Source organism: Lepisma saccharinum, chromosome 3 (assembly GCF_977018435.1).
Source record: "Lepisma saccharinum chromosome 3, izLepSacc3.1, whole genome shotgun sequence".
NCBI classification, from domain to species: Eukaryota; Metazoa; Arthropoda; class Insecta; order Zygentoma; family Lepismatidae; genus Lepisma; species Lepisma saccharinum.
Window position 1 is genome coordinate 131,416,611 of NC_139231.1, and position 20,482 is coordinate 131,437,092.

Genomic DNA, 20,482 nt, shown 5'->3' on the forward strand with positions numbered 1-20,482 from the left:
GCAGTGTTACTTGATACTCTCTGGTTCCCGTGAGGTCTTTTCCTAGTACGCATAACGCGTATAGAGAATAAAGAAATTTCTCTGCCACCTGGTGTGGCAAGTTAAATGGCCACTCAACGCAATAAATTCACGAGCATCTTTACACATACATAATGCAGCACAAATATATATTTGATCCTGAAGAAGCCATAGACATATTTATGGAACTTTTAGGTCGTAAGTGATTTATTTTGCACAGTTTGGTGATTCTTTGGTTATAAAATTCCAGTTCTATTAATTAAGTTTGTTGTTTTAATTGGATGTCTAAAATTATATTTTGTCGTTATTGAGAGGCTTTTATTTCCTTATTACATGGAAGGATGTAATTAGCTGTACTTTGAGAATACACTTGTTATTATTTTCTATTCGCCTGCAGGTTCCTGCTATCCTCGCTCATCACGAGGTGTTCCTGGAGGAGCTCCGAAAAAGGCTGGAACACTGGGATGTGAAACAGAAGGTTGGCGATGTTTTTCTGGAGGTGGTGAGTAACTTATATGAATTCGATATAACGTAAACAAGTATAAACAAAAAATAACCTAATTTTACGAAGTGCAAATATTTAAGTCGTCATACAGCGATTCGAACTCTTACATTTCTAAAATGACTTTTTAAATTCTAATGTAATTTTCCATTACATAATTTGCGTACAACAGTCACACAGTGAAAATATTGGAAATTACTACATTTAAAATTGAAAATTGTTACCAAGGAACTATTTAGGTTGGTTACAGGGGGGGCCGAATATTTGTGTGTTGCTTATTTATTTTCTGTCGTACTTGTATGAGGATAAGGATTCGTTTAGGATGAGCATTTTTTTCAATTGATTTTAAAAGTTTCCTTTGTAGAACAGATTTCTAGTAATCTAACTAGAATTGAACCAGTTAGTGGTGTAGTGTTATATTTCTATGTTTACACCCCCCTTTAACTCTTCAGTAATAGTAATAAAATATTACTATTTATACACGTGATATACACTAGGTAAGTTTGAAAGAATCAACCCAGGAATATGAGTATAGATACATGCCCGTTTGTTACAGGCAGACATAGCATTTTCATGTTAAGACTACAATCGAAATTAACACAATTATCTACAAAACAATTCGTCCGATTCAGACTTATTGTACTATTGGCAATTAATATTCAAAAGCGGATTTCACAAATTTTCGAAACCGCTTACTATGCTGGCTATTCACAGAATGTTTACATTTTCGTTCCTGTTTGGTGCAGGAGGGGACGCTACTTCTGGTTTTGAAAAAATAACATGTATTTCAAAGGTGTAAGGGTAATGTCTTACAGAAAATGACGACAATCATTGCGTGGCTGTTGGTTGCAACATAGGTCGGCAACGAATATATATATCTCAAGTGTCTATGCATCGTTTTTTGACAGACCCGATACGAAAAAAAACAACAGTGGATTCAGGCAGTAAAGCGAAAAGACTGGGAACCAACAAGAAGAAGCAGGCTCTAGAGTCGGCACTTCATCGCCGGTAAATAAACCCAATGAAATATTTTACGTGTTTTAAAATTAACGCGAATATGTTGATGTAATAAATTTAAAAGATGTACCTTTTATATTATGCCACCTCTCCAAGACATAAAATTATGGGGGTTGTGTTTGAAATACATAATTTCGAAAATTATTCAATTTACTGTTGTAATCGAAGTCCTGCAATGTCATTTCAATTTTATCAATTAAACACACACACATATATATATACATACATATACATATATATACACATGGCACGCATCTAGAAATATATTTCGGGGGTCCGAACCAAGTGTCTCTTAATATTATTATTTAAATTATAATAATCATATTAAATTACTTAAATATGTAAAGTAATTGACATCGTATAGTTATTACATTAATATCACCTTAATGGGTAAAACGACGACATAAGAATAGAGTTATAATTGCACGTATTCGTTATCTACAAAGCATGTAAGTTAAGATCGCCGAAATTAAGAAAATTAATAAAGAATTGAATATTTATTGAATAACAAAAAATAAATGTTAGATCCAGTTGAGGAAAAGTAAAGTTCATGACGAAACCGTTGGTTGAAGATCAACATTGTCTCGGAAAACATTACTTTTGTTCCATAAATCTTCATCCAAAAGCTCATGGAACTTGCCAATTTTTTCGAGGTACCTTTGTTTGTTTATATCACTTAAATATTTCAAGTGATCCATTTTGTATCCGATCTTTCGTAACAAAATAAGCTCGAAGGCAATTTGTATTCCATTTGTTTGTATGGGAAACTTGGTCAAACCGAAAGTTAGTTTTTCGCCTTCGATAATCGAATTGTCTGATCGATTATTTTTTGTTTACCCGGGAATATTGAAACAGTAAAAAATAAACGTAAAAAATTAATAAGATTTTCAGGTTTTTGGTACTATTTGCCGACGATGGAAAGCTAATTATAGGACTTTCGTAATACAACAGTCAAAAATATTATTCAATGTACGAGTATCAGCTTTCGAGATGTGATCCGCTGGTTCAAGGTCGATAAGGTGTTCTTAAACATTTATTGTAATGCAATGCAGGCGAATGCATGCACAAAACTGCGCCGTGCAAACGAACACGTGCGCAATAATACATCGAGCAGTCGTGCGTTTGTATATATGCGCAGTTTCAATAAAACGCACATATTAGTTGTGTGTTACACTCTGCTCACCTCGCCCTGCTTACACCGGTTGTAAAAAGACAATTTTCCCTGTGGCAAGTGTGAAGAACCTACAAGCACACCTCATGCTTCGGATTGGAACAGTATCTTGATCTTATTGTTCCAAAAACAGATAAATCGCTGACCCAGATGCCAAAAGAACAGGTTCATAAGGCAACGTGAAATTCCTCACTTCGACCGGGATGTGCCACTCCCCTCCCCTCCTATTAAATCCAAAAGAAAATTTATGGCAGGATATCAAAAGTACTGAACACAGCAACAGGTGGCCGCCAGAGGAACACTTCAAATTGTCTTCATGCACACAGTTTACATCTCTTGTGTGCAGTTTTTTTTCCTTCTTCAATTCTTTTTAATAGCTTCCTGGACGAGGTTTTTAAAATTTCAATAGCTCTTCGTTACCACAGTATCTAAACAATTCAGTTTACAGTATCCAGAAACCAATATACTGCCATTTGGTGTCAAGAATTCGCTTAAGGTTATTTTGTGCCCCAAAGATGAGACATGAAAAACAATCTGTCGGATTCATTGTAGTATAGCATGGAAACTTCTAACCTGCAAGTAAAAATGGCCATAGACAAAACGAAAGAACATCCGTTTCTGAAGAAAATGGTTTTTGAATCATTACATTTGGAATTACAGAACAGAAGTTACAGAGATTTTCATACACGTCTAAAAACGATAAAAAATGATATGGAATGACCCCTATAATAGCACTTCTCACCTCTAGGTTAAATGCCACGTGTATGAATGATGAACTGATGCAAAGATCAAGTAAATTCATTCATTGTTCTTTGCCAAATAGTGAGGTTTTTCACTGCAATCTTCAGGCTTTAGCGCCTCAATATTCCCAGAATCGGCAGGAATTATTTGCGAAATATGGCAGTTGAGAACACTAGCTTACGCAGCATTTTTTTTTTTTTTTTCGGAGAACGCTGAAATTGTAAAGGTGGATATTATATACCTGCGTTCTAGGAGGGCTTGGCGTTACACACTATAATATTTCGTAATTACCAATTGTAACCTTCGTTTTAAAAGTTGTTAAAAGACAAAAATCGTTATCGGAGTCATTTGAAGGTTGATTTGCATTGGTTTTTTCAGAGTTCTTTACCGCTTTCGCTTGAAAGTTATGATTTTCTCAAAATTTCTGGAGGGGCTGTTGCCCCATCAGCATCCCCTGCGTACGATAGTGAAGAACGCGTGGAGCCTTGAATTTTGCGGCGTGATTTTCATGGCTTGAAACAATAAGAAGTCAAAGTAAGGTGACAGGTCTGCACAATTAGATAAAATTGAAAGAATATTTATAGAAATGATATTTTGAATGTTTTCATCACAAATATCTCTTTATTAGTCAATGAAAGCTAGTGAAATGGCGCAAATTTTATTTAAAAGCATAGGCGTAACTTCGGCAGCGGCACTTTCCCCTCCTAATTTTCGGGTTAATTAAAATTTAGAAGTTAGAGAGTATCTTTGTGGCAGCTTATGTTCATATTCTGCCCCCCCCCCCCCCCAGTGTTAGATCCTAGGTTAGACGGGTGTGTAAAAGTACGGTATTTGATTTTTTAAATGTATATTTAGTGTCGCTTTTCTGCTGATTTTGGTTAATCGCGACGACGAGGATGGGGTAATATGATGAAATTAATGAAGGAATACTCATAAAAACACCCATACTCAAGCCGGCATTCGAACCCGGGAACCCAGGCGTCGTAACATGCTATGCTAACCACTCTGCCACGGAGGTCGGCTAATAGAATATGTACTATAACCGTAAAATATGTAACATGCCTGAAAATATATATATAAAAATAGTATTCAAGAATATTGTTCCTAACATCGTAATTCGCCGGCATTTGTAATTTTTGCTTGGAATGTGTCTGATTGATAAGTTGCAAACCAATTTTGATTTGCGTAAAATTTTTATATGTCTTACATTTTAATTTACTAAAGTCGAGACGAACGAGACGAGACACTTCGTCAGCAAGTCACAGTCTCGTCTCGATTTTTAACGGTGGTCTTCATCTCAATACGATCCGTAATTTCGCATATCTATAAGTAACTCACTCCAATGCATGGAATTGAGTCTGACAGATGTATTTCTGTCAAGTTTTCAAAATGCTACATATTTTAATATAATTATTACCAGAAAGTCACGGGCCAAAAATAAAGTATACTTCAAGCATTATGAAGGCGTCCCACGTCATCACTTGCGATAATTCGTGCCACGCCTGTTATTAAGTCAATTATTAACTTCATATTCATGTCACACGATTACGTTTCCCCTCCGTGAGGTACGCCCATAGAATTTAATGACATGTATGCGAAGGGGAGAGAGGGGCTTGACGGTATATATGTTTACACTGTGGGGCGAAGACTGTGATCATCCGTTTAACGTTTTCCAGGTAAAAAGAAAAACATCTTTTATATTGCCTGATGTTCATGTTCCTAAGTGCACTGTTTTTCGGTCGTTTGCTACTCGTTCCAACTGTCGACGTGAAAAATGAATTCAATATCATTTAGAGTCAGTGTTTCCAACGTCCAAAAACATGAAAGCGCTAAATCGCTTATAGTTCAGTCGTATTTATTTCCGGTTCTGAGCTGGAGCGTTGAAAGAGTAACCTCGTTTACTTGATTGGCTACTATCAACTATGTGAATTAGATTCGCGTAGACACTGATCGCATCACCTAGTCCTCTCTACATATTACTGTTCTAACGACTCCGCCATGCCGAGCCGAGTTTTCACGTATTATAAAAGGTATACTAGCTGTAGAGTTAAAACGTGCTCCCGATAAAATTTAATCTGGTTATATAATTTTCATTTCCGGCTCGCATATTCCTATATCGGATGCTTTCTTATCTTCAGATGTTCTAATTATCCAGGTTCCAAATAATCAGAATTATCTGTTGCTTTCATAATGGGTAATTTGAATCGGCACATATTCGATTCGGATTTAGTTACAAAAAATTATTGCTCTTGTGTAATTTTATGAAGAGCCAAACTGAAACATAGGCTGCAACGAAAAGAGCTAGAGGATGGTAGGATGCACTTGCTTGTAAAATGAAGTGAAAAATCAATTGAAATATTGTAAAATAATGTGTAAGTTTTAAATTTCAAGATCTTCAATAACCTTGAAATCTCAAAATTGTCCCTTTACTTTGGGATCACAATAGACAAAAATACGTAATTTGAAACTCACATCCATAACACACTAAAAAATCGTTATAGTTTTTCAACGGAACACGGATTGTCTCTTTAAATTAGTTTATTTCATAAGAATCCTTCAAATAAAATCCATTGTCTTCATACGAAAGCCTCCCAAATGAAATAATTTCTTCGTGTGCTCACTACTTATACAGCATCTATAATAATTTTCCGTCAAAGGGTCTCTTCACCCGTTGTAACGAAGGTTGGCAGGTTAAGGAGCACATGTTGTATTCCATGGACTATACGTATAAGCCTTTGCGTGTTCTAATTTTAAAGTTACTCGATTTCAACAATCACCATGTATGTTTCAAACCTTAATGAACAATATGATTCAAGGAATCATATTGTTGAAATGGTTGAGCGGATGTTTTATTAGTGTACATAACTGTAGCAAAGAAATCTTGTAATTATGTACTTTTTGCATGGGGTTGTCTTGTCTTGTAGGGCGTCGACATGAAGAGCTCCGAAAAAAAAAACGAGTTGGCAACAGTGCCGTGTTACACCCCGGTAGGGGTTGAGATGGAGGAATTTTCTCTCCCATTGCGTTTTCGGTCAGGTCCTCTGCTTTCGTTATGATCGATGAAATCTGAAGAGGGGTTTTAGAAAAAGAAGGGAAGGAAGTTGAGCAAAACGTGTGCTTCGGGGAGAACACGGTACAGCTGTGTGATTATGTCAGTCTTTAGTGAAACGCCAGGTGCAGCCTACCTCGACAAACAGAGTGGAAGGAATTGTAGAAAAGGCTCCCTCGGTATGCCCTGTCGTGACTCATAAGAAAACATGGAAGCAGCGAGTCTATTCTATTGCCTGCGAACTTGGGAAGGTCATAAATGTGAATGATCGTGAAGAAAAGGAACTTTATTTCCGGAAAACTCGTGCAACATGGAGAAGAAGATAAAAATAGCAAGTCATTACAGAAGTGTATTCTCCATGTTATCACCGCGTTGACAGCAAGAAGCGGCAACTTGTCTAATAAAGATGAACTTACAGCTAGAGCAAGAATTTGTAGGTGTTAATATTTATTTTTTATGTTCTAAAAATTTAAAAATATTTGGTAACATGTTACGAATGTCTCACACACAGTATTTTCGTGTATGCTTCCTCAGATTTGGGTTTCATTTCTGGCGAACTTTCTTCGCAGACTTCCTAACTTCACACTAATTTCCCTTAACTGTAACTCCTGGTTCACTTTATGAACTGACATATTAAAAATTGGCACCATAAGAAGAACTTTTGGAGAGATCTATAGAAAACTGAACGTAGTTGTCTGCACATTGGTCACAACACTCATATCAAACAATATTACGTTACATGTCACATTGAAATCAAGGCTTTTCGAGCTCTCCCCCGATTAGGGGAACGAAACACGTTACTTTTTTTCCCCCATCTGATCCTTGTATTTGATTACCGAAGAAAATTGTCTAATTCCATTCCTTCACTTAGATGAACATTTTATCTGCAGTTCTCATTTCAAAATTGAGTATTAACAATGTTTCTATAAATACATTTTTTTATATTTGCACCAGTGCTCGAAGTGAGGGGAGATGTGGGGGAATTTTTGCAAAGCACCCTTCACCCCCACCCCAGTTGACTCAATGTCACCATATTAAACCATATGAGCGTGCCCCAAGCTAGCCTCAAATCTCGATCAAACATCCCCCAGTTAACAATTTCCATTTCAAGCGCTGACACACACACACACACACATAGAGGGTTGTCCAAATATATGGAAACAGCAGTCAAAAACCAATACTTATGAATGATACATCGAACATTCTGATACACTAAATAGGACATGGGATAGCCTGGTAGGATAATCACCATTTGGTTACATACCCTAACATACCGCGGTCCGGCGGTTGAGAAACACTGAAGTAGAGGCAATGAAAACGGAAGAAATGAAATTATGAAGAGAGTATGATTTTTCTTTGTCTCAAGGGGGTCAAGTAATCTTGACTCTCCCTCTGGTTGTTAGAGGATGTGCAACTTAATGTCCGACAATATTGTTCACTCTTTATTGCAGTCCTCGGTAAAGAAAATAGATGGAAGCCATTGAAATACGAGCTCATCAAAAGCTCCGACCTCACGCTGGAGTAGGGGGACTCAGACAGCAGAACGGGAATACGATACTGGACCTCTTGAACACCATAAGAAAAGCAATACATTATCGCCGACGTTACAGCAAGATACTTGTAGCAACATGAAAGCTGCGCGCTTATCTTGTTTGTAATATGTGCAATTTTTCTCCAAGTAATTGACAAAAGGAATGCTCGGCTTGGTCATCAATTACAAGTCCTTCTTTGGTATCCCACCAGGAGACACGAGTAAGCTGGGCTCATGTCTTTGGGGCCTTTTCGGTGTCAGGAGTTCAACTATCCTCCCACCCATTCGTACGCGTGGGTGGATTTTGAAACTGACGCTTCCGAAATGTGTGGACTTTCGAGCATAATATAGCGAAGTCTCTTTTCTCTCTAAAATGATATGGATGTATTGCAAGGCCGAAATGATGCTGTTTCTATGAGGACTTTGGTACTGTCTAGCACCGACACTGACTCTCTTGTCAGTCGTAGTGATCCTCGCTTCAGGATTTTTGTCTTGCCTTCTGATGGTGCTGATAGAACTTGATGCTTGATACAATTGATGTTACTACTTCTTGCTTCTTTCGCTAGGATCCGTTACTTCTATCATGTTTCCAAGGACTGAACAAGTTTCCATTTAACAATAAGAAGATCATTTGCATCCTATAGGGCAGAGGCTTTCAACTATTTTTTTCTTTCTTACAGTGAAAAGTCAACTGTTTAAAAGTAATTGTCATACTATATACTTGTATACAAACACTCTCGTAAATTAAGATCTGTCTCGTTCTCTGTCTCGTCAAATCTCGAAATGCTATGTTCGGTCTTGAAACTAATAACATTGAGCTGTATACAAATTGAGCTAGTATAGATTCTACAATTCCTCACTTGAAATAACTAAGCAATTTAACGCACTGAAATACGGGATAAAAGCAAAAGAGTGAGTTTAATTGCTAAAGTACATGTGCCGAAATTTGCAACCTGTAACGAGAAAAAAAATCATTTGTTGTAAGTTGTATTCATTACAACGTAAAAAATATGCACGTTGTAGCCCATTATGCTACAGATATAAAAAAAATAAAACATTTGAATGAAAATAGTCAATTGTCTATTACATGATGAAATGTAAAACCTTTGGTAAGTGGCGAAGTCGCTGCTGCTTTAATTTATTTTCTTAAACGGGAAATTAACTGCAAAATAAGCTATAAATATGTTTCGTTAATGTTATTTCTTTATCACCAATTATAGAAAATATTTTCACGTAAATTTTCATAAGGGTTCAAATAAAAAAACAATGTTTATGTGGATAAAATTACAGTGCACTTGGACAAAACGTTCATGGCATTTATGGAGTGTCAAAGAACAGTGATGTCAACGTACTAATTAGTTACTCTCTTTTGGCACAACCATGGACGTCCGAAAGGGGGTATTTCACACATAAAATCATTTCAGTCACAGTAATTTATGTTAATTATTAAAAGGGCGTTGAAGGAAAATAATTTCAGATTGAAGCAGTGTTTTTTGAGGGGGCATCAGTATAATGGGGGAAAATATGCTTCCTCTCCACCACCTGATCACATCACCCCCACTCACGACCGGATCAAGAAAGTGTGGGACGTTACCCCCACACCCCCTATACGCCTTCATGGCGTGGTGCTATGCACAGGGGAGCACTTTACCTTTTTTTACCTCCACCACCTCTGGAAAAAAAATACCTTGCTTGCCCCTCCCTGGAAAAAATCCTGCGGACATCCATGGGCGCAACTTTGTGCCGCCATCAAATGGATTGGAAAGAAAATTTAATAAAATGTAGGAAAAAAGGAGATTATTTGCGTGCATGGCGAAATTTAGTAAATGTTCTTAGAAACACTTAGTTTCGTATGAAGAGGAGGAATGTTCGTAAATACTACATGGTATCATGGTACCTTCAAATATTCGCACCAGCATTCCCGTTGGAAGCTCGAGTTCTTCCATCCCTCGTGGTAAGCCGGATGTGACACTTGCGACATGACATAAACTGCATCTCCGCTACTCTTCCATCGAAGCCATCATCTGCGCTCCCGGAATTCTTGGGACGGGGAAAAAAAAATAATACAAGTTTTTGGTCGCAATCGGCCAGTCAAGTTGCATCAACGTTCGGAAAACTTCGACCCGTGAGCTTTTGCATCTTTTAACAGCTGCCACAGGATGTCATTGCGTACTTGCCTCTGCGTCCAGACATCTATGTGGGAGTGCCCGTACACCGCTTGACTGCAACCGAGCTTTGGTAAATTGGATTTGCTGCAACCGCCTGTCGGTGCAACTTTTCACTTTTCCTTCGTGAGTTAATGAAACATGAACTGCACTTGTTTGTCCTCTCCCTCCCCCTTTCCATTGCCCCCCCTTCTATCCGCAAGAGGAGAAGGGGTAAAGTTGACAACGAAATGTCGTTTCGAAGCTGCAGGCCTTTGTGCTCGATGCAGCGTAACGAAAAGGCCAAAGAAGTAGTGATGGGTCGTTCGTGAACGAGTCGTTCAAAAGAAACGACTCTCTCTTGTGAGCGGTGAACGACTCGTTCACCAGAATTGAACGACACGTTCAAAGAGTCGTATGTGTGCCACGACTCCTCCGCCCGCCAAGCAACTATTATTCCATTATTCCCTCTCCTTTCCACGAATTTTGCGAGGAAGGCGCATGCGCAAGTGTATACTCGCCTGGCGGCCGGAATTTTTTAAAGAAAGCAAGTCGATTCTGCGGGCAGCAAATGGGGACTGGAGAGGAGAGGGAGGGGGGGTCCTCTCTGTTCCTTTTCCCTACCCCTAGTTGAGTAAAGCTGGCTGAAACGTGCCGTGTACGATGAGAGGGGAAGGAGCATGCTCGCGAGTCGACTCTTTCATTCGTTCAAAGAGTCGTGGCACACTTTAGCGACTCTTTGAACGAAGGAAAGAGTCGACTCGCGAGCTCGCGACTCGCGAGTGTTGTTTGCAGAGAGAGAGAGCGCGCAACCTCAGCCCATGACGGGCAGCGAAGAACAGCCAACAAATTTGTCCTGTAGTTTCAAGTTCGGCCAAACCATTAGCGCTAAAATTACAAGAAATTAAATGTTAGTAAAAAATATTAGGGGAGTCTTGTAAAGATTTTGGGAAGGTGTTAGACACAGACCTCTTGATTACAATATTCCGATTAGCCTATTTTGAGTTGTTATTGTTTAAGTCCACTTTATGTGCAGATAGGATAGTCGGGACTGGACCTACAGTTTAAAGTGGGATCCGAACCTCCACTTTGTATTGAACACGGTACCCCTTGATTACCGGCGACGTTATCACTACGCCATCGGGGAGACCCGATTAGCCTATTGGAGCATAAAAGTGGACTTATAACAATTTTTGCCAAGCAAACCATTTTAATACATGACAGCGTTAACCACTATGCTATTAAAGTGAATCAGAAAAGGGAGGCAGTAATTTATAATTTGCAACACAAAATACTTAGTGTGGAAAGCGATTGTTACTTTTAATTATTTTCTAAAGCGCCGGCCTCCATGGTGGAGTGGTTAGTACACCTCATTACTCATCCTGATCTTCGCGATTACCCAAAAAAAGTGACAGAAAGGCGAAGTAAAATAAACCAAATCAATCAACCAATCATTATTTTCTAAAGCAAGATCAAAGACAATAAACATCTTTTGTTTTATGTTACTCCAAATCCAAAAATGACGTAATACAAGCAGCAAGCACAAGTTCAAATGATAAACCTTTAGTGAAAATAACAAACATGTATTAAAACAAAAATTATAACTTACAATTTTTTATATTCAGTTAAGAATTACCTAATAGAACAAACCAAATGATAATGAATTAATTATAAGTGGACTCGTGAAATGAAGGTCTTTTTATATTTGAATACTACATTATGTTCTGTTTTTCTGATTTTTTTAATAAAGAACCTGAGAGACAAACACACGCTCACACACGCAGTTATACATAATTTCTTATAATCCGATCTATAATAGATATTCAATTTGTTATAACTTTAATTTAATATATTTTGTGTAATACAAGGAACAAATTTGAAATTATGCGGGGAACGGTGGGGATTTCCCCTCTAACGATCATATCATGCAATTTCCCTCTCTTTCTCTCTGTATGCATGTGTAGATACATATACTTATATATTATACACGTGAGATTAGAAGATTAAAATTTAAATCACATTGAAATGATAACGTTATTAGAGACGAATCACAAATTTACACCAATAGAAACACAGCATTATATACAAAATAAAAGTAAAACACAAATGAAAAGCAAAGATAAATATGAAAATTCAGTGCGCAAAATCATTGCAAAACAAAAATGCAATCAATAAAATTAATATTGACAAAACTAACTCAAGTATTCTATAATGTATGCCGGCGTGGTTAGCACATCAAGGGTCTCGAGAAATATAGTTTAAGGGATGTAAGGGATGATCCTTCCACGTAGTACACCCAATTGTCAACCTCACTTCCACATAGTACACCCTGGACTGCATTTTGCAGACAAACGAGGCTCTGGCGTCTATACCTACGGCCAGTATAATTTTCGTAGGAATGTGTGTGTGTTGTCCTGTGTTTTGTCCTTATGTGTGCAGAGTGCCTTTACAGCCTCAGCTTTTAACCGGTCAGATTCTTTTAATATTTTAGTTACTACAGGACATTACAGTTATGTTATTTTAGTTCTGGTAAGGGGCTGGATCTCGCATAAAGTGAAGGGTGCAAAATAGCCTAAGTGACGCACACAAAATTTTAAATTCATATTCAATCATAGCCTTATAAAACAGAGATGTGATGGGGAGGGCCGGCCCCCGTGGCGGAGTGGTTAGCACATCGAGGCACGAGGGCAGGGAATCCTGAGGCCGATATTCGGTGGAAACACATAGCGGCTCGGGATACCACTTTTGCCCAGGCTTTGCTCTTCTGCCACTTTTTCTAATCGCGAACATGAAAATCAGTGATGATATAATGAAATTGATGAAGTGACACTCAATTCCGAGATTCCTCTTAGCGCACTGTTCTAACCACTCCTCCACAGAGGCGACTGAAATTGTTGGAAGTGAATCAGTTTCACAAGTAGCAGGACATTACAAAATCGCAATGAAAACAGGGCCAACCCTTCCAAAGTTGGTGAGATGATGAGAGACACTCTGTGTAAAATGTACTGTCCGAGAATCTCGTCTCATTGGAGTAACGATACCGATTTATGCTTTGAAATCGATAAGCGAACAAGACCTGACAGGTGTTTTTAACTTGAAATCAAATCACGAACAAGATATGCATTCTCATTCACGAGTTGAAACGATGTGCCAAGTCATCTTGTCTCACCACGATACTCGATCGAGTTGCTCTTCCGCTTCGTGCACATGTAAACCTTTTAATTTACACGTTCAATTTTATTTATCCAAGAAAACAAATCTGTTAACATGAGAATGAACAGAAGAAATAAGCTACTAGTTATTTTCCCATTAAGGAACAAACAAATTTTAAAATGCTATAATTTCTTATAAATTAGCATGCAGTAATTATATTTTATAATTTATTAATTCAGTTTTAATATTTTAACTGCCTAACACGCTTTGTTGTATTTTATGCATCTTTTATACCTAATTAGTATTGACAGCGAGGATGAATGAATTTTACGTACAGATAAGCTAATCGGGACTGGATCTACAGTTTAAAGTGGGATCCACCAGGTATCGTTACAAGGCAACGACGGAGGATGGATGGTGATTAGAGTAATTTACAAGAGGTTAAATACAGATTACCACTCATCTCTGGGTTGGGGTTCGAACCCGGAACTTTCGGTGTCAATAGGCTTACTTTGAGGAGGGCGACACCACTTATCTGTCACTCCAAGATTATTTCAAGCTGGTGTCTCGGATTCGATCCTCTGTGGAGGCACCTTGCCCAGTGATTTAGACCCCCAGTTTAAAATGTAGCTTCAATCCCGAGCATAAAGTGAACTTTAAATATTGTCTGACAAAATCGTTTTCATATGACGTGAAATATTTCATTAACATTAACGTGTAAATATTTTACTAATGAAAACAGCATTAAAGAATAAATATAGAAGTTTAATCATAAATCTCATCGTACATGATACTGCAAAAAAGCTTTTATTGAATGACTGCAGAATTAGGAACAACTACGTAAGATGGACGTGGGTCATGTTCACGAGTGATATAAACAGCTGTTGGCCATCTGCGGTGAGCCTACGTGTTAAGGTGTTTTACTAGTAGAAAGCAACATTAAAAAAAATACATACGTATAATTTGGCCCGCTTTATAGAAATTCGATCATACATTATGATATTGGCAGAAACTTATATTGAATGACTGTAGAACAACAAAAAGCTATGGACATGGATATGGGATGGACATGGATAATGTTCAAGAGCGATATATATTTCTTAAACACAGCTGTTAGCCATCCGCGGAGAGCGAGCGGGTGGATCCTACTTTAAACTGTAGATCCAGTCTGCTGGCGAGACTGCCGCACCCGCGCCTTGTGTAAGAGAGCTCGCGACTCGCGAGCGAACGATGAGTGAGGAGAAGAGTCGCTAAGGCGAGCGAGTCGTTAAGGTGCTTAATGACTCTTCGTGCCGACTCGCGAGTCGTGAACGATGAGGGAGGAGAAGAGTCGCTAAGGTGCTTAATGACTCTTCGTGCCGACTCGCGAGTCGTGAACGAATGATGGGGAAAGAGTCGTGGGACTGTGCTGTGACTCTTCGTGCTGTTTCAAGAGTCGTGAACGAGCGATGCTCGTGGAAATGCAAGCATGTGTCGCAGCGCAGATCTGGAGTGCATTTTGTTGCGATATTAAAACCAGTGATCGAATGCAAAAAAGGAAGAATATGTAAATGCACGTTATTAGTAATAAAAGGTTGATATAATTATATAGCATTTCTGTGTATGCTATCGTACTGCATAATTTGCATTATCCGCAGCATGAAATGTAAACTGAAACAAGATACAAATATAGAAAATCTCACTCATGAGGCAGAGTAATGAAAACAAGTATATGTATAAAAAAAGTATAAATTTTGTTTGTGTGTGTGTGTGTTTACTGTTTACACATATATGTATATCCACACATATACAGAATCGTATTTGTATTTTTCTTATTTTATGCCGCTTTTCTTCAAATTTTAAGTAATCGCGACGATGAGGATGATGCGTGATGATATAGATGAAGGGACACTCGTAAAGAATATCCTTGCCCAGACCGGGACTAGATCCCGGGAACTTCTGTGGCAAGATCAAATGTCGATTACTTCAGAATCTTGGCCATCTAGTCGGCTACACGCACACACACATACACAAAAATGCAATACAATTTATTAATCTTGAAGGACGTACGTTGTGTTCGTTTACTTAAATACAATCATCTGCTTCAACACCACCTACCCCCTTCCCCCTCTTCAGGCATGTGTTTCGAGAAAAAGAAGCTTGGCGACTCTTTTGAACGACTCTTCTCAGTGAGCGAGCGCTCATGAGTCGACTCGCACAAATGAACGGCTTGAACCCATCACTACAAAGAAGGAATGGAGGACCGTTGGCTCGTAAAGTTGAATGGCGCAAGATATGAGCATCTTGGAAATTCTGAAGTGTGGTATAAATTTCGCCGGGAAGAGGTAGAGCAAAAACTAACTCCTCGCCTTGACTGAGACATCAAAAGAACAACGGCTTAAATAATATCATTGAAGATTTACGTGAGTTGTAAGTAGTTCCTCGCTTTTTCACCATTGGATTTTTTTAAAGTAACTCTCAACAGGTTGTGGTTGGATGCTTTGCGGTGCCTGGTGTTGATTTGTTATTATTAAGCTGCTTGATACTGGTGTATGACGTTCTTACTGTAGTTAGGATCCGGACAAATACTTTGATACCCTCTTCTGCCACCGCTACACAAATTCAACTACAGCCCTACACATTTCCAAACTATACAACCACGTACATTGACTTGTGGAGAAATACCTCTCTCCCATACCACATCAATTCTTTAAACACTTTTTTTAGAAGTCACATTTTGCTTACCTACACGGCGAGAGTTGGAGAAAGCCCTTACATACGATTTTTTTAAAATCCCTCCCCCCCCCCCCTTCTCCCATCAATTAAACTGGTATAACAAGTTCTACGAAAAATTCCAGGAACAGCGAACCCTCAGTTAGAAATCTGAATTAAGGTTTCACAGAATCGAAACATATTATTCTACCTTCAAGATTAGCTGGCATCTGCGTCAGAAACTTTAGCAACATTGTGTTATTCAATCCACATCAATTCAAATCAACGGGAAATATATTAAAATTCTACTACTTTTTCCTAGTAAAAATGTTTTCAGTGTACTTTATCACACTGAGGTTGTGCAAGTTACAGAGAAAAGTAATTGCCGCTTAATATTTAACAATTACTTAAAAATCCATATTCGAGTATCGAAATAAATGATAGTTCCCGTTTTGAGATTCAGTCTTGTTTAAGTAACTACCAATAGTTATTGGAGTATTTATTAAATGATTTCTGCCTGGGTGTGCGATTGACCACCTGTAATAAATTGGACCTGATTGAGATTCATCATCAGTTTGCAAGTATCTAAACTTGTACTTCAGAATTGTTCCGTAGTGCTATTGACATTGCATATAATTTGCAGCATTTCTGGCATAATATGAAGACATACTTTACGGTTATCAGCCTCTCCGATGGTGCAGTGGTAGCGTCGTCCCTTGTGATCAAGGTGTCCCGGGTTCGATACCCGGTGGAGGCACAGTGGTTCGGATCCCACGGTAAACTGTAGGTCCAGTCCCGATTAGCCTTCCTGTGCATAAAGTGGACTTAAAACAACAAATCAATCAATCAATTTACGGTTATCAGCCAAATGATGTCCGGAGCGATCTCCCAAACTGTCGAAGTTTCTCTCTATGCTATGGCTTAATCCAAGTTATTGGCAACGTAACTTATTCCCGGGTTCAATACCCGGTGGAGGCGCAATGGTTCGAACCCCACTTTAAACTGTAAGCCCAGTCCCGTTAGCCTTCTGTGCATAAAGTGGACTTTAAAACAACGATTCAAACAAACAAAATTCACGATTAGTCAAAAGTGGCAGAAAAGCGAAGCAAATAACCAAATAATCAAAACCTTTTCTGTTGTATTTTCATTTTCGCAAGTTGCTTTTACAATTTGCAATAGAATTAGTAGTTTATTTGTTTAAAGACAACAAAAATCAATCTGTAAACAATAAAACTTTTTTTTCGTTGCTAAAACAGAATGTAGTAAAAGATAAATCCCAAGAATAATGACATGAAAATTTTGTATGCTAGCAGAAGTTGTGACTTAAGTTAGAATCAGGTTCTTAAAGGGCTTATAAACCTCTCCCGTCCCACGCACTGTTTTATGCGAACTCACGTCCTGAAGAACGGAAAAGCACCCTAAATCCCTCGTATTCCTGCGCAAGTTCTGGAGCTTTCTCTAGAAGCAAGGCAATTTTTCATGTTCTGAAAGGAAACTTGGAAATATAATCACGATTGTTGACTAGCTCAAGGCGTTAGCATTTTAATAAGGCAAGTACTGCGCATTAGATGACCCAGATTCAATAACAAACATGTACAAGTATATTGAGGACAGCTTATCCCAATATACACACCGGTTACTAAGCATCAGGGAAGCTCGGAAGGTCGAACTACTAATTGAATAAGCTTAGTTTTTTTTTTTTTCCGGTAAGTTGAGATATCCTCTTTAAGATTTTGAGCATTTCCTGCAACCAGTACATGTAAACTTAGGGGGTACTTTTGGTCACCAGTGGACAGAAAACTTTGGAATTTTACCTGAGCACTGAGGAAATGTATTTCTATGGAACTGTTTTTTGAAATTTTCATTCAATGCATCAGCTTCTCGGAAAACAATAAACTTAATGACATCTAGAATATTTATCACTTTTTCTGGACCCTGCCTTTTGGAAAAACTATTTTACACAGAAATATTTTGCGTTAATATTAAAAAATATTAATGGGACATAATATTGTGCGGACAAAAATAACATATTCCGAATTAAAACATAATACCAGACTTTTGACCGAAGAAATCAGAACAAGAACAGTTCAGTCAAGAATGTTTGTCTCTATAATTTTAAACGCCACTTCTCATTATTAATTAATCTCCCTTTGTTGACAATAGTCTCTCCGAAAACATCAAAAGCTTGTGTTTAATATGATCATAGATAGCAGCACAAGTTATTCTTAATTTTTGTTGGCTACAGAGAGCATGGGAATACCGAAAGTTTATCATTACGTGACATGTTTCTACAAGGTAATTGAGTTCTGAGAGATCTTGGTAAAGATAATTTATAATTAATTTGATGAAAATAATTAAGGGTTAAATTATATCTTATAAATAAACAGTTTCAACATTAATTCATAATGCAAATATTTAGATACATGAAACTACACACCCACGTATCTTTCTGGACGTGTTACAATTAGAACAGTTATTGAATCTTAGGCAGTCTTTAAGAATCCAAAAAATATGAGCAAATGAATTACATGCATCCAATTAGACGTGTTTATAACATCACCAGTGCAAAATTGTATTTCATTCCAACAGTGGATTTCTTCCTCGTACACCGAGGAGGTTTAGAATAATTTCGGTCAATGTCGTTATTTGATTTAGTGTTATTCATTATTCGTGACGGCTACATCCAGTAAACCTACGGCACGAAAACCAGAAATGCAGTTGGTTGCTAATTGAAAAAGTTACCATGAGCACTGATATTTGTGTAATGCAATACTGAGAAAACAGGAAGTGATATGGTAGCGTATGACAAGTAAGTTTTAAGTTTCGTTTTATCGGTAAAAAAACAGCCGTTTAGCCTTAGGAAATGTGAAGAATTGGTGAAATCATTCTGATTGATGCATTGTCGCAAATGTCCGCCTGTATGTTCCAAGCGGTCATCATACAGAGAAGGCGATATATGGATGTGCCTGCGATCAGGATAAAGAAAGGGGGCCATTTCTCGTTTTTGTAAACTAACAGGTAGACTCTGAAATTTTAACGGTAGAATATTGACATTATGTACGGTAACTTCTAACGATTTACTTCCAAGAAAAATCATTAGTTGATGAAAAGATCGAAAGAAAAGGAAGAAAATAATTATTTTTCTGTCAACAAAACTATGCTTATCACTTCGCAACAAAACAAGGAAATAGCACTGGAGTTGCATAGATATGTCGCTGAACTAAGACCTCTGTAATCTGAATTCAGCATTAGGGTTTCATAGTGTTTCTGGTAGACGTTAAAAAGTGCGCGTGTAACGCTTATACTTTTTCTTTTTGTTAGGTTGATTGTTGTTATTGTTGTTTTAAGTCCACTTTATGCACAGAAAGGCTAATCTGGACTGAATCTACAGTTTAAGTGGGATCCGAACCACTGTGTTATGTGCCTCCATTGGGTATCGAACCCAATGAACCCCTTAATTACAAGGCGACGACGTTACCACTACGCCATCGGGAAGGCCCTTTTTTTGGTTAGTCAGTACCCATGAGAAATTGGACCTTTAGGTATTCATCATTTCTGTTAGCGTATAAATATTTCAACCGGTAGGCTAACCACATATGAAGTCACTAAATGCAAAAGTTATTGGCTTTCGATGGAATTTGATCCAGAAGATGGGTCCGCAACATGGAAGCTCAATGCAATCGGGCAGTCCTCACAGATGGTCCCTGTCACCTCCAAGTGACCTTTTGCTGTGGCATACGATATTCAAGTTTAAGAGGGCACTCACATGGCTCCTTTGCCATATGACACACCAAAATGGTCACCAGCTTAGTTTTGGTTCGTGCATGAAGACGAATTTATAAAAATCAGAGAATATTCACCCCTATTGCATTTCATTTCTATAGTGTATTTCTGTCCTAATTTTTGATGACTTCTAAATGCTTATCTTCGTCAACACAACGACACTGAATTCATAAAGTATCCTGTTTGCAAGACTGAAATCAATGAACCTTTTCTCTCAAAGAACTCGCTCGAGGAAACTTGCGCTACCAGACGAGGTACCAATCCGAATGCAGAAAGAGAGAGACAGTGACCAATCAACATTTTTCTGCAGCCGACAGAAGCAAAGAGGGAGGCCGTTCCGCTACCCTGAAGAGGCAACAACGGAGAAGAGGGCGTCAATACAAGGAAAGAGCGGGGAAGGACTTTAGGGCATAGTGTGCTATGGGGTTATTCATATGCCTGTTAAGGGGCCCTGTTGCCGTTCAGACCTACCGGATCAGCCAGTGTCACATTGGATTGGCAGAAAAGAGCTAAATCCCGCCTAAAATTGGAATACCATTTCTGTGAAGCAACTAGAGGTGGATTGCAAAGCCAGGGGGATTAAACTACAACTGAGACCAGTTAGGCAATAGACGTAAATATAGTTCCTTGGTGCGAATCGTGATTTGGACAAACCTTGTTCCAAAATACTAAGTTGGCAACA

At 38.2% G+C, this 20,482-nt stretch overlaps 2 protein-coding genes across 2 annotated transcripts in view; one reads left to right on the forward strand and one right to left on the reverse strand.

The window, feature by feature from the left end:
* The window catches only part of LOC145985415 (ATP-dependent DNA helicase Q5-like), a 360,878-nt gene that overhangs the window by 295,378 nt on the left and 45,018 nt on the right, over positions 1-20,482 (reverse strand). The window lies entirely within an intron of this gene.
* The window catches only part of LOC145985414 (uncharacterized), a 254,264-nt gene that overhangs the window by 166,945 nt on the left and 66,837 nt on the right, over positions 1-20,482 (forward strand). The window contains exon 4 of the mRNA XM_083119412.1: positions 416-520. Within this exon, the coding sequence (XP_082975538.1) occupies positions 416-520 (105 nt within the window). The remainder of the gene's footprint in view (positions 1-415; positions 521-20,482) is intronic.